Genomic DNA, 13,339 nt, shown 5'->3' on the forward strand with positions numbered 1-13,339 from the left:
AGTTAATGCTTCTCATCTCTCTCCCTTCCTGTCTCTCTCTCTCTCACTCTCTCTCTTACACTCATATACACACAAAAAAAATAATAAAAAGAAGAAAAGAAAAAGACCTCCAAGGAGTTAAAAGTAACAGATATTAGGTCAGGACAGACATCCAAAGAAAAAACCTTTAGGTTTGAATAGAAAAAAATATTCATTTTCAAGTTCCAGGGTTAAATAATGACTGGGAGGTAAAAGGATTATTCTAGGACAACAGAGCAACATGTCCCTGACTGAGGTTGAGACCTGACACTTGAACACACTTGTTTAAAGTTCACTTTAAAAAATATTGTTTGTGTCAATAAATATAAAATTCAAAGACATTCTGAGGTTCCAAGAAAACCTGAAGTGAATACACCTACATCTCTTTGATGTTTGAAGTCTTCATTCAACACAACTTGCAGAATGGGTAAGATGACAGAGATAAGGCAATGGGAGTTAAAGAGAATGAACCAAGAAGCCCCCAGAGGTAATACTAGGTAAAGGGTCCCTGGGCATTCAGTGAGGTTCTACACACCAAAAACATGTCCATTTTGATACTTTTATGAGGTGTTTCTTTTTTTAATTAAGTCACAGTCTTCTTATAAAATTCAACCCTGCTGTAATCAAGAACAAATCAGGAGGAGGGTTTCCCACATTCAGCCGAGGGAAAGAAAACCCATCGCTGGATCGCAGTGGCTCCATGGACTCTATATATATACATAAAACCCCTGCAGCTGGGTGTGCAGACCTTCCCAGCCAACAACGAGCACAACCAGAGCAAAAACAGCGAGAACTCAGGGAGAAGCATGCAGGGTTGACCAGCCAAGGCTTCCAACTCCGTCCTCCCTACTAAGTCCATTATGAGTCCGTTATAAATGACTTTTTACAACTCAACTCTTCACTTACCTATCTCACGTTTTCTTTCATTGGTTGTACAGTCATGAAAAAACTCTGTCATCAGACTTTCCAATGCCCTGAGGGAGGTTTCTTCAGATGCCTAATAAAGAATTTGAAAAAACCTGTATCAATAAACAGTATCTTTATTTCTACTGTTCCTCAGTTCCTTCCAGGTCACACTCAATAGCAACAGTAATTCACTTCTTGAAAACATCTTAGTTCAACATTCTTCCAATACATGATAGAAGCCAGAAAAACTGAAGGGAATTTTCCAATGGCTCAAAACCCAAAGTTCTAGCACTCTATAAATTCATGCTACTATACAATTAATTTTCAATTATTTATGCAAGAAAAAAAGGAGCAAATAATTCAAAATTTTATTTTGGAAACACTGAAAGCCAATTAACAGCTCATGGCCCTGAGTGAACAGGCAGTGTAAAGACATTAAGGGAAAAAGATCAGGGTTCTCTACCAACTATCCATCAACAATACATTTGTCTCATATCTGGGTAATTCTGATTCAGAGAACTGTAGTTAAAATGCTGCATGGATTCTTGGGGTTTTGTGAAGGTGTTTCAAGAGTCATACGCCCAGTCAACTCTCAATGTCACATGAGCAGTCAACAGAGATTAAGATGCAGCTAAGAGCCACGCTGAGCAGGAACTCAAAATTAGAGCACACCTCCCATCACAGACCCACAGAGAGAACCAGACTCTCAGCAAAATGGCTCAGGTGGAGGGGAGGGGGAGGGGGAGGAGAGGGGAGAGGAGGGACCCAACACCCTATTGCTCGTCCTCCCCCTCTTCCATATGGAGCCCAAACCCACTTTCTCTTCTCTCACTGAAGTATGGGACCTCAGTGCAGCAAGAGTTTAAGTCAATACTCTTTAACACAACTTGTCTGCCAAAAGGGAGCATTCCCAAACCATTTCTGAATCCTCAATGGCATTAATCTACCCAGAGATGATCAAAACCCAATAGCAGTTCTAATTGCTTAATTACCATTTCTCTGCCCCTTTTATTTGCTCCTCCCCCTCCCTCGCCTAGCCCCCCTGTAGCTGTCAGGCTGCTATCTCCGAGCTGTTTCAGTATCTCTTCATTCCCACCTTCCTACCTACTTTTCCCCTCCTCCCTTTCCCACACTCTCCACTGTCCCCACAGAGAGAGGGGACTTACAGAAACTTTTAAAACAAGTCCACAAACTGTTCTGTATCAAAATGTATATTACTGGAGGCCTCCACTTGGTAAGTGACTTTTGAGAAGACTGAAGAACTTGGGCCAGCTCTGGGGGTAAACCAGCCCATCTGACAATGAGTACTAATTACTGAAGCTACCCCAGCCCAGGCTTGCCCCAGCCCGTCACATCAAGCACAGGCAGGCACATTACATAGTACACAGGGGCTACGCACAAGCAGTGCCAGGCACGCGCTGTCCCTCCCAGGGTGGTCACATGTGATGGCTGTGCAGTGACACCTGAACTGTGACATGCTGAGTGATGAAAACCAGTAGTTTTAACACTTGTGAATATGGGAAATTTTCTCGTCTGAATTTTATATTTTTGATAAAGATCAGTCCTCTACACCTTTTCAAACCAATATATCACTTCAACTGAAAAATAGCCTGGGATTGCAAGTTAAGCTGTTTTATTGAAAACTACACAATTTTTTCAAATGTAAAATAACTAGAATGCGAGACTAAAATATGACTACAAGCTTTTTAAATCCATTTCAGGTTATTTGTGTTAATCAAACCAGCCTCACTGTTCTTATTCACTGGCTTTCAGAGTAAATGCTACAGCCTGACGAGGCAGTGGCGCAGTGGACAGTGTCGGCCTGGTACACAGAGGACCCAGGTTCAAAATCTCAAGGTTGCCGGCTTGAGCGTGGGCTCACCAGCTTGAGTGCTGGATCGCTGGCTAGAGCGTGCGATCATAGACATGACCCCATGGTCATTGACTGGAGCCCAAAGGTCACTGACTTGAAGCCCAAGGTCGCTGGCTTGAGCAACAGGTCACTCGCTCTGCTGCAGCCCCCCTCATCAAGGCACATATGAGAAGCAATCAATGAACAACTAAGGTACCACACCGAAGAATTAATGCTTCTTCCTGTCTGTCCCTCTGTCTCTCACAAACAAAAAAAAAAGTAAATGCTATAAATTCAAATTTCTAAAATATATATTTTAAAAAAAGAATGCTTTAGTCTATTGCATAAATTGATTTGGTATACCATTTCATTTTAAAAAGGAATTTGCTGCCCTGGCCAGTTGGCGCATCAGTAGAGCATCAGCCTGGCATGTGGAAGTCCCAGGTTCAATTACCAGTGAGGGCACACAGGAGAAGCAACATCTGCTTCTCCACCCCTCTCCCTTCTCTCTCTCTCGTCTACTTCTCCCACCACAGCCATGGCTCGATGGTTTGAGCAAATTGGCCCTGGGCGCTGAGGATGCCACCTTGGCCTTGCCTCAGGTGCTAAAATAGCTCAGTTGCCAAGCAACAGAGCAGTGGCCCCAGATGGGTAGAGTATCGCTCATTAGGGGGCTTGCCGGGTGGATCCCGGTCAGGCACATACAGGAGTGTCTCTCTGCCTTCCTACCTCTCACTTAATTTTTTAAAAAAAAGAATTAAAAGAAAGGATTTAAAAGAATCAAAGGATGCCTGACCTGTGGTGGCACAGGGGATAAAGCATCCACCTGTAATGCTGAGGTTGCTGGTTCAAAACGCCAGGCTTGCCAGGTCAAGGCACATGCGAGAAGCAACTACGACGAACTGCTATTTCCAATCCTCCCACCCCTTCTCTCTCTCTTTCTCCTCTCTCTAAAAATCAATAAAATCTTGCGGAGGACCCGGGTTCGATTCCCGGCCAGGGCACACAGGAGAAGCGCCCATTTGCTTCTCCACCCCTCCGCCGCACTTTCCTCTCTGTCTCTCTCTTCCCCTCCCACAGCCAAGGCTCCATTGGAGCAAACATGGCCCGGGCGCTGGGGATGGCTCTGTGGCCTCTGCCCCAGGCGCTAGAGTGGCTCTGGTCGCAATATGGCGACGCCCAGGATGGGCAGAGCATCGCCCCCTGGTGGGCAGAGCTTCGCCCCATGGTGGGCGTGCCGGGTGGATCCCGGTCGGGCGCATGCGGGAGTCTGTCTGACTGTCTCTCCCCGTTTCCAGCTTCAGAAAAAATGAAAAAAAAAAATTTTAAAAAAAAAATCAATAAAATCTTTTTTAAAAAGTCAAAGGAAAATTTTACATGTTAAAGTAACTTATAAAAAATATTAACTCAAGAGATAGCTGTTATTCAGTTAAAATAAATCAATAGTTCTTCTGGAGCCAAAAGGGATTCCTGAAAACTAAGACATATCTTCAAGTAACACCTGTTCTATAATTTTTAACTTACAGTAAATTATTTTAAGAGTAGATCCTGGAAAAAACTGAGTTCATCAAATTCAGGCAATCAACCACAAGGTTTATTTCACTGTGGTTCTTAGAGCAGATGTTTGTTAACCTGACAACTACTGGCCCTGCATTCAAGGCTGCTGGGGCAAGTTCCTGACAATCTCCCCGGAGAATCCAACTCCATCTCCACTCCCAGTCCCATCCGCCCTTCCCTCCCTGCTCCAATCCAAAAAGCTAACATTCGAGCAGAAAGTGGAAAGACAAAAGTATCCATAAGGGCCACAGGATGCATGCTCCCACCAAATGATAGTTCATGAAAAAAGAAACTCTTTAACCAAATCTGGTGTCTCTCAACTAAAACAAATAATGTGCCGATTGCATTTCAATCACTGCTATAATTGCAATACTAATATCCTACCTCACAGGGTCTTATGAGGATCAAATTAAATGATCTATGAAAGCTCTAAGGAGTTATCTAATTCCCAGTTATGTCTGCTATCATTTTTATTTGGTCTTAGATACCAAATGAACACAAGACAAAACAATAGAAATGTTCAGATCGACTTTGAAACTGGAGTTTCAAAGTCTGAAGGGCTTTGCTAACTGGATTTCAAAATGAAACTAGAAGGAAAGGAGACTGAGACTTTCCAAGGTCAACAATCAGAATAGAGATGTAAAGACAAAAAAGATGTTCAAGGCCTACAATTGGTTGAAGGATACTATAAAATTCCCTCCATTTGGCAAGAAGCCTGTTTTAAGCAGGTGGTGAAGCCAGAATCCATAATGCAGCAGGTTAAGGAATCAAGGGCAAGTAAAAATTAGTAATATTCCCCGCAGACTACACTTTCAAGTAACAGAGACAAAGAACATGAAACAAAGGACAAGTGCCATATCTCAATTTCCAAAAGCTTTTCATATACTGCCCTAACTTATGAAGAACACTGAAGACTCAGACACACCCAGCTGCTTCCCACCTTGTGCTTGGGTTTTTACGGGCCAGAACTTGAAGAGCTAAAAACAGATAAGATTAGCTTCCAACTAATAAGTGGGGCATTAATGCAAAAAAATTCTACTTGGATTATAGACAGAAAATGTGAGAGGTAAAACAACAGAGCTTCTAGAAGAGAATACAGAACATCATGACCCTGGGGTAGGAAACATTTTCTTGGACAGGACACATAAAAGCACTAACCATAAAGGAAAAGATTGATAAATTGAAATGTTCATCAGATGTCATAACAAAGAGTGTAAAAGAAAACTATGAAATGGGAGATGATATTTTCAATATAGGCGGCACCAGAGAACTGTCAGCAGAGTATAGCAGGTCCTGAAATACCACGCTTCTGTTACAACAGTGATGAGATGGGTATACCTTAACTCTCGTTTATATAATTAGTCTGTGGTAAAATTGGTTTCTTCTGTCATTTTTTTTTTTTAATTTTTCATGTGTAGAAATTTGAAATTTTTACTTAAGTCTGTTGATTCTTTCTTTATTTATTCATTTTTAGAGAGGAGAGAGAGAGGGTGAGAGAGAGAGACAGAGGAGAGACAGAGAGAGAGAAGGGGGGAGGAGCTGGAAGCATCAACTCCCATATGTGCCTTGACCAGGCAAGCCCAGGGTTTCGAACCGGCGACCTCAGCATTTCCAGGTCTACGCTTTATCCACTGTGCCACCACAGGTCAGGCTAAAATTGGTTTCTTTACACATTGTTTTGCTTAAAGTCATAGATAGAACCTATGGAGGTTAAGGGAGGAGTTCAAATGAATAAGGAAAAGAACTCAATATTTTTGACAAGTAAATACTTATAAACAAGTATTCAAAAGGTCTATACATAAAGTAAGTGCTCAACCTCACTAGCCATCAGGCAAATGCAAATTAAAAACAAGACAGTGCTGCCTGACCAGTGGTGGCACAATGGACAGAGCATCAACCCAGGATGCTGAGGTCACCAGGTTCAAACCCTGAGGTCGCCGGCTTGACTATGGATCACTGACATAATCCCATGGTCGTTGGCTTGAGCAAGGGTCACTGACTCGGTTAACGCCCCCCAGTAAGGCACATATGAGAAGCAATCAATGAGCAACTAAAGTGATGCAACTACGAGTTGATGCTTATCTCTCTCCCTTCCTGTCTCTGTCTCTCTCTCTCTCAAAAAAAACAAACAAAAAAAAAACAAGACAGTGCTACACAGGCACCAATATGGCTAAAATTCAAAAGACAGTCAAAAGTGTTAGTGAGGGCCCTGGCCGGTTGGCTCAGCAGTAGAGCGTCGGCCTGGCGTGCGGGGGACCTGGGTTCGATTCCCGGCCAAGGCACATAGGAGAAGGGCCCATTTGCTTCTCCACCCCCTCCCCCTCCTTCCTCTCTCTCTCTCTTCCCCTCCTGCAGCCAAGGCTCCACTGGAGCAAAGATGGCCCGGGCGCTGGGGATGGCTCCTTGGCCTCTGCCCCAGGCGCTAGAGTGGCTCTGGTCGCGGCAGAGTGACGCCCCCTGGTGGGCGGAGCCTCGCCCCTGGTGGGCGTGCCGGGTGGGTCCCGGTCGGGCGCATGCGGGAGTCTGTCTGACTGTCTCTCCCCGTTTCCAGCTTCAGAAAAATACAAAAAAAAAAAAAAGCGTTAGTGAGGATGGCGAGCAACTGGACTGTGCATGCCCTGCTACTGGCAGGAGTATACACTCTATATTATAACCACTTCGGAAAACCATTTTGTAGCTGAGCATATTCATATTTTATGACCCTGTAATTCTACTCCTTGATAAAAATATCCAACAGAAATTCGTATCCCCCTCCCAAAAAAGGGGGAAAAGGACATAAATGTTCACAGCAGGCACCATTATTCATAATATCCAAAAAAATAAAAAGATCCTAAATGTTCATCACCAGTGGAATGGATAAATTGTGGTTTATTCATTAGAATACTGTAAGACAAGAGGGAATAAATACTGCTATTTATTTATTCCCTCCAAATCAGTGGTTCTCAACCTGTGGGTCGCGACCCCAGTGGGGTCGCCTAAAGCCATCGGAAAATACATAATGCATATCAGGTATTTACATTCCGAATCATAACTGTAGCAAAATTACAGTTATGAAGTAGCCACCAAAATTATTTTTTGGTTTGGGGTCACCGCAACATGATTGCGGGGTCACGGCATTAAAAAGGTTGAGAACCACTGCTCCAAATAAATACATGCAACAACATGGATAAATCTCACAAACACAATGTTGAGTGAAAAGAAGACAAAATACCCTTCGTTATTCACTTAATGTTAACCTTCATAAACAAGCCAAACAAATCTGTGGTGGTGTTATCAGAATAGCAGTTACCTTGGGGAAGGAGGGACTCTGGGATGTTGGGATATTCTTTTTCTTTAATCTGAATTGTGAGTTACACAAGAATGATGGCTTTACATTATGATTTGTGCACGTTTCTGTAAATATACCTACACAATTATAAAAAATTTAATGTTATACCTATTTTTAACATTCAGGTTGGTATTTTCAGACTCTGAACTTAGAAATTATGTTTTTCCTCTACTAATAGTTGGGTTACTTCATAGCCCAACTATTAAAGCAATCTGGGGGCCGGCAGCTAGCCTGCAGGTCAAGTCTGAGCAAGGGACTCCTACATTCCTAGGAACCATCACCTATTTGTATTCAGAGATGCCAGGGTGGCAACACAGAATTATAATCCCATAAACCTACGCTTCCCGAGTAGTTACTTGGCTTAACTCAATTATCAAATTTAAATCCTTGGGCAGGATAATAAGTTAAAGTTGATTCAGAATATACTCTTAAAGAGCCATGTAAATCTCTCAAATAAAACAAACTTCTCTGTCCCAGAAAGAATTAAAATCTGCAACATAGAAGAGGTTCCAACTGTGCTTGCCTTAATGCTGTCTGCTCCGTTTACTGCACAGCTCATGGCTCGGCCGTTCCGAGACCTACACTACCAACTCATTCATAGTGAAACTACAAGTCCACCAAGATCCATAATCACCGAATCAACTATAAGAAAAGTTTAAAAGGAGAGGGTCACATAATTTGAAATTGTATTTGACTCTTCCCAAACCCTCTATGCCCACATCAGATGTCCTCAGGTCTGAGGCTTGCTTGACACTAGTTCTTATCTGGACCTTTCCCTCACCACGGCTTCTGCCAGGCCCCAACCACCTCCTGCCCAGAGTACTATCATTTCTTTTACCTGGCCACCGTGATGTCAGCTTCCCCAATTCCCATCCAAACTCTACCTCACCACCAGATAAATTCTCATAAATACAGGTTTTTCTGCCACAATTATTCTATACCTATCTTTAAATCTGAGAAACTCAGCTATTCATTCAACAAAAAAGCTGAATACTGAGAAAGTAACTGATACTGCATTTAGCCCCTGAGATACGAAGATGAGTAAAACTGTCCTTGACTTAAAGAACTAAAGGGGCAAGAAAGGTAAAATCTATGAATAAAAAAGTAGAATATGCTAGTTTACATCCTATAGTAGTGACATACATATAAACTATTTCAGGAGCCCAATAAGAACTAAGTCTGAGGGAAACAGGGAAAGCTTCCAAAGAGATGATACTATATTTTGGATTTTGAAGAATGCAGAGCAGTTTACTAGGAGGAAAGAAGAAAAGCATGCCTGATTCACCATTATTTACCACCGGAAGCCATCACTCAGTCTGAATATTCACGGCCTCATAAGCAAATTGCCATCCTGCATTTGTTCCTGGGTGTGCAATGCATAGTTCAACCCTGATGCAATTTCTTACTAAGGATCCTTTCTCTATTTATGTTGTCTCTCTTTGTCCTGTAACTAGTACCACTGAATTTTGCCCATGGCACTGTTCTCTGTCCATTTCAGAATGGCACAATTAAATAGCACAGGCTCAAAAAATAAATAAATAAATAAATAAATAAATAGCAGAGGCTCTGGTGTCCGGTTCCCTGGGTTCAAATCAGAACATCCCGCAACCTTGGCCAAGTTATGTGATCTGTCACTCTTCTTCCTCTTGTGCACAAAGGGGGACAACAAGACAACCTAACTCACGGGATGGTCTGAGGATTAAATAAAGTACCTGATGTAAGCACAGAGTAAACACAATGCCAGGAACAGAGTAGGAACTGAAGTCCTACCTGCAACTGTTAATGCTTCACAGTATCAGAACATAAACTGTCTGGAAAGAGACTGCCTTTACACCTGTATTTTCTATACCATCCAGTATGGAATGGTGCTCAAAATTTTTAAACCAAATTCAAGATAGTAAAAGGAACAAGTAGACCATGAGTATCACTTTTGGTTTCTCAGGAATATTAGTAATTCCTCTAAATTCAAGACACATGACTGTTTAAATTTCCCCCTTTAGGGTCTCTGATCATAATGACCTTTGCTCACATGCACTCAATGAATGTTTTCCAAAAAAAAGACTGCTAATAATTTAGCTAAAAAATAAACAACAACAACAAAAAAAAACACTAAGACTACAGGTGGGTCATACAGTGGATCATACAGTGCTTTGTCCCTTAAAATAAAGCATCTGAATAACAGTTTCGAAGATTCTGACTCTGTAATGTTTCTACCTAACCAGGTCTAAAATACCCCTCTCTAAAGCATAACCTTTTATAAAATTGTTATTGGGGGGAAAATAACTCTTTTTTAAAGATACAATTAAGTTTTTGCCACCTTTTCCAAGAGCCACATTTACATATCCTACAAGGAGGTTAATCACACGGGCCTCCTGTTTTCAGGTTCATGGCCTACTTCATACCAAACCCCCAAATGAGGACTAGCATCCCAGAGTCCCTTTCAAATATTCTTGTGGCATATTTATTACTCTATTTGCTTGTATATAAAGGTTTCTGAGAAAAGCTTCTGACCAAAGTTAAAAAGTATGCAAAAATACCTCATGTGTTACAACAGATGCCGTAAGCAAAGAAATTCAATCTCATATAAACTTTCTCTGTAAACTAACAGGATTATTGTGGATGTCTAAAATTCTCAAAGAATGCTCTCATTCTTCCCTACTCTTCACCACTGCAAAGAAAACAGATGAGGAAAAAAATCTCTTTGGCCTTAAGATGAGCATATGAAGTATGAGATGAACTACCAGGCTTAAAATACCACACAGTGGGAATCAACGTGACACCCATCTCCCCCTCCTGAGGTTAGCTCCAAACACCACAAAACAGGAAAGTGCACCAAGGAAGCCCCAGTCAACAATATTCAGAACAAGCCTTCCCATCTTTTCTGTCACTCGTGTCTCAAACTGCAGATACTGTCCTTTAAAAAAAACAAAAACAAAACAAATCTAAACACATCATGATGAAGTAGACATCTCCCTTTCTCTAGAGGCAAACTGAAACCAGTGGACCTTCAGAGTCCAGCACTCAGAAGCACAGTCACTGAAACCTGAGACACTGAATGGCTCACTCCGAAGTGCACAGCAGTAGTAAGGAGCAAGCCAGGTCTCCTGATAGCAGTCCCACCAACCCCAGACAGGATTTCCCTCGGCCAGCCTGTGATAGAGGCAGAGTCAAGGTTAAACAGAGCAGAGAATGGGGTAGAGGCATACAGCTGACCCTTGAACAATGTGGAGGATAGGGGCAGAGATCCCAAACAGTTAGAAATCTGCAAATATGCCTGACCGGTGGTGGTGCACTGGATAGAGCATTGACCTGGGACACTGAGGACCAAGGTTCGAAACTCCGAGGTTGCCAGCTTGAGTGCAGGCTCACCAGCTTGAGTGCATGGTCACTGGCTTGAATCCAATGGTTGCTTGCTTAAAGCTTAAGGTCACTGGCTTGAGCCCAAGGTCACTAGCTTGATCAAGGGGTCACTGGCTCAGCTGGACCCCCCCAGTCAAGGTATATATGAGAAAGCAATCAATGAACAATTAAAAAGTGATACAACTACAAGCTGACGCTTCTCATCTCTCTCCCTGTCTCCTCTCTCTCGCTCAAAAAAAAAAATTTGCACATAACTTCTGACTCCCCAAAAAGTTAATAGCCTACCGCTGACCAGAAGCCTTACCAATAACAAAATCAACTAACATATATTTATGTTAAATATACTATATACTGTAATCTTACAATAAAGCTAGATAAAAGACAGTATTAAGAAAATCATGCCTGACCAGGCAGTAGCACAGAGGATAGAGCATCAGACTGGGATAGAGAGGACCCAGGTTCGAGACCCCGAGATCGCCAGCTTGAGTGCGGACTCATCTGGATTGAGCAAAAGCTCACCAGCTTGGACCCAAGGTCACTGGCTTGAGCAAGGGGTTACTCGGTCTGTTGAAGGCCCATGGTCAAGGCACATATGAGAAAGCAATCAATGAACAACCAAGGTGTCCCAACGAAAAACTGATGATTGATGCTTCTCACCTCTCTCCGTTTCTGTCTGTCTGTCCCTATCTATCCCTCTCTCTGACTCTCTGTTTCTGGAGAAAAAAAAAAAATCATGAGAAAAACGTATATATGCATTCGTTACATACCTCACTTTTTCTTAATTTTTCAGTAACTCTAGGCTACACAGTTCATCTATGAGTTTTTCAAACTGTCACCAATCTCCAAAAAAATTTCCTATTTACTAAAAAAAATCCACATAGAAGTGAAATGGCCCCTAAGCCCCATGTTATTCAGGGGTCAACTGTATAAGCTGAAAGCACAAATAAAGCAAACAGTAAAATATTAATAGGTCAGTCTGGGTAAAGGATGTAAGAATGTTCTTTGTATTACTCAGTCCTTGCAATCCTTCCATCAGTTTGAAACTATTTCCGAATAAAAAGTGTTTTATAATGTCATCTGATGGGTTGGTACCCTCCACCTTGCTCCTCCCTGTTCTAAACTAGCCAGACAAAGACAAAGAGAAAAGAGAAAGTGAGGAAAGGAGAGAACAGGAAGGAGATTACTTTAACATCACACACTGTTTCTGAAAAATGATATTAAGTAGTCTAGACATTAAAATTTTTGCTTCTGCTGGCTGGGCAACTACCATATCCCACTTAGGAGCTAAAATACATATAATTTATATATTTATTTATATTCCAGTCAGAAGGCTTTAATTATACAGCCAAAAAAATGAGAAAAATAGTTCTTCTGCAAGAAACTGTCTAAAATAAGTGAGTAACATAGCCAAGAATAGGGTCTCTTCACAATCCCATCTGCCTGTATTTCCCAGGTACACATCCCAGGATGAAACATTATATCCGCATGCCTAGTCAACTGAACTCAGAAGATACTTATTGAGCACATTAACAAGAGGCACGGAACCAAGAATTCCTAAAACAGGATCACTGACTCTTCAGAGAGAAATAAACCCTACAGCACAGCAAGTCCAACCTAGTTTGACAAATGAGAACGAAGCTCAGAGAGTCTCTTGCCCAAAGTGGACCAGCTATTACTCCAGGACAGTCACTGAGCAGGGCCACCTGAGTCCTCTGCCTCCTAGTGCAGCACCGAGGAGTTCTGTTCCAAGGGCTATAAGAAAGGAGGCTGAGTTGGCATTACCTTGTATTGGATAAAATCAGGTCATCGATGCGTGTGAAACTAACGGACCACTGTAAACTCATGCTGGAAATCTAAAATCACAATTAACACTACAGCTCCTGTGTAAGTCATTTCATTTCAGCTGCTGCTATCAACTCCAACTCTTTGAGAGCAAGTCTTGTAAAAGCCATACCATCTTCGTCCTAAATGATTCCCGGACAGAACTAACATTTTAAATAATAGTTATAATAACACTGATTTGTCTTTGGTAAGAATCACCATACTCTAACAGACTGCTGGAATCTGGGGGAACAAAAGCGTTTCCTTTCTCTCCCGCAGGTACTATCCAGCTGCACGTGCAGATCAAAGTCAAACGTCCTCTCCAATACTGGCAAAGCTGCAATGCCTCCTTCCCACCATGAACCTGACCATACCGCCCAGGCCAAGCAACAACAGGAAGGCAGGATACAGAGGAAGACAAGCTCCTCCTGAGGTAAGCAGGTGACAGAGTACAAGCACAAAGCTGGACAGTGTTCTGATGCAGCGCCCACACAGCT

General features: G+C 42.2%; 1 protein-coding gene across 4 annotated transcripts in view; it reads right to left on the reverse strand.

The window, feature by feature from the left end:
* The window catches only part of XPO6 (exportin 6), a 115,839-nt gene that overhangs the window by 79,152 nt on the left and 23,348 nt on the right, over positions 1–13,339 (reverse strand). For 3 of the 4 annotated variants that reach the window (XM_066383116.1, XM_066383118.1, XM_066383115.1), the window contains exon 2: positions 925–1,015. The exons of the other annotated variant lie outside the window; for it this stretch is intronic. In XM_066383116.1, the coding sequence (XP_066239213.1) occupies positions 925–1,015 (91 nt within the window). The remainder of the gene's footprint in view (positions 1–924; positions 1,016–13,339) is intronic. 4 annotated transcript variants of the gene reach the window in all.

Source organism: Saccopteryx leptura, chromosome 4 (assembly GCF_036850995.1).
Source record: "Saccopteryx leptura isolate mSacLep1 chromosome 4, mSacLep1_pri_phased_curated, whole genome shotgun sequence".
NCBI lineage: Eukaryota > Metazoa > Chordata > Mammalia > Chiroptera > Emballonuridae > Saccopteryx > Saccopteryx leptura.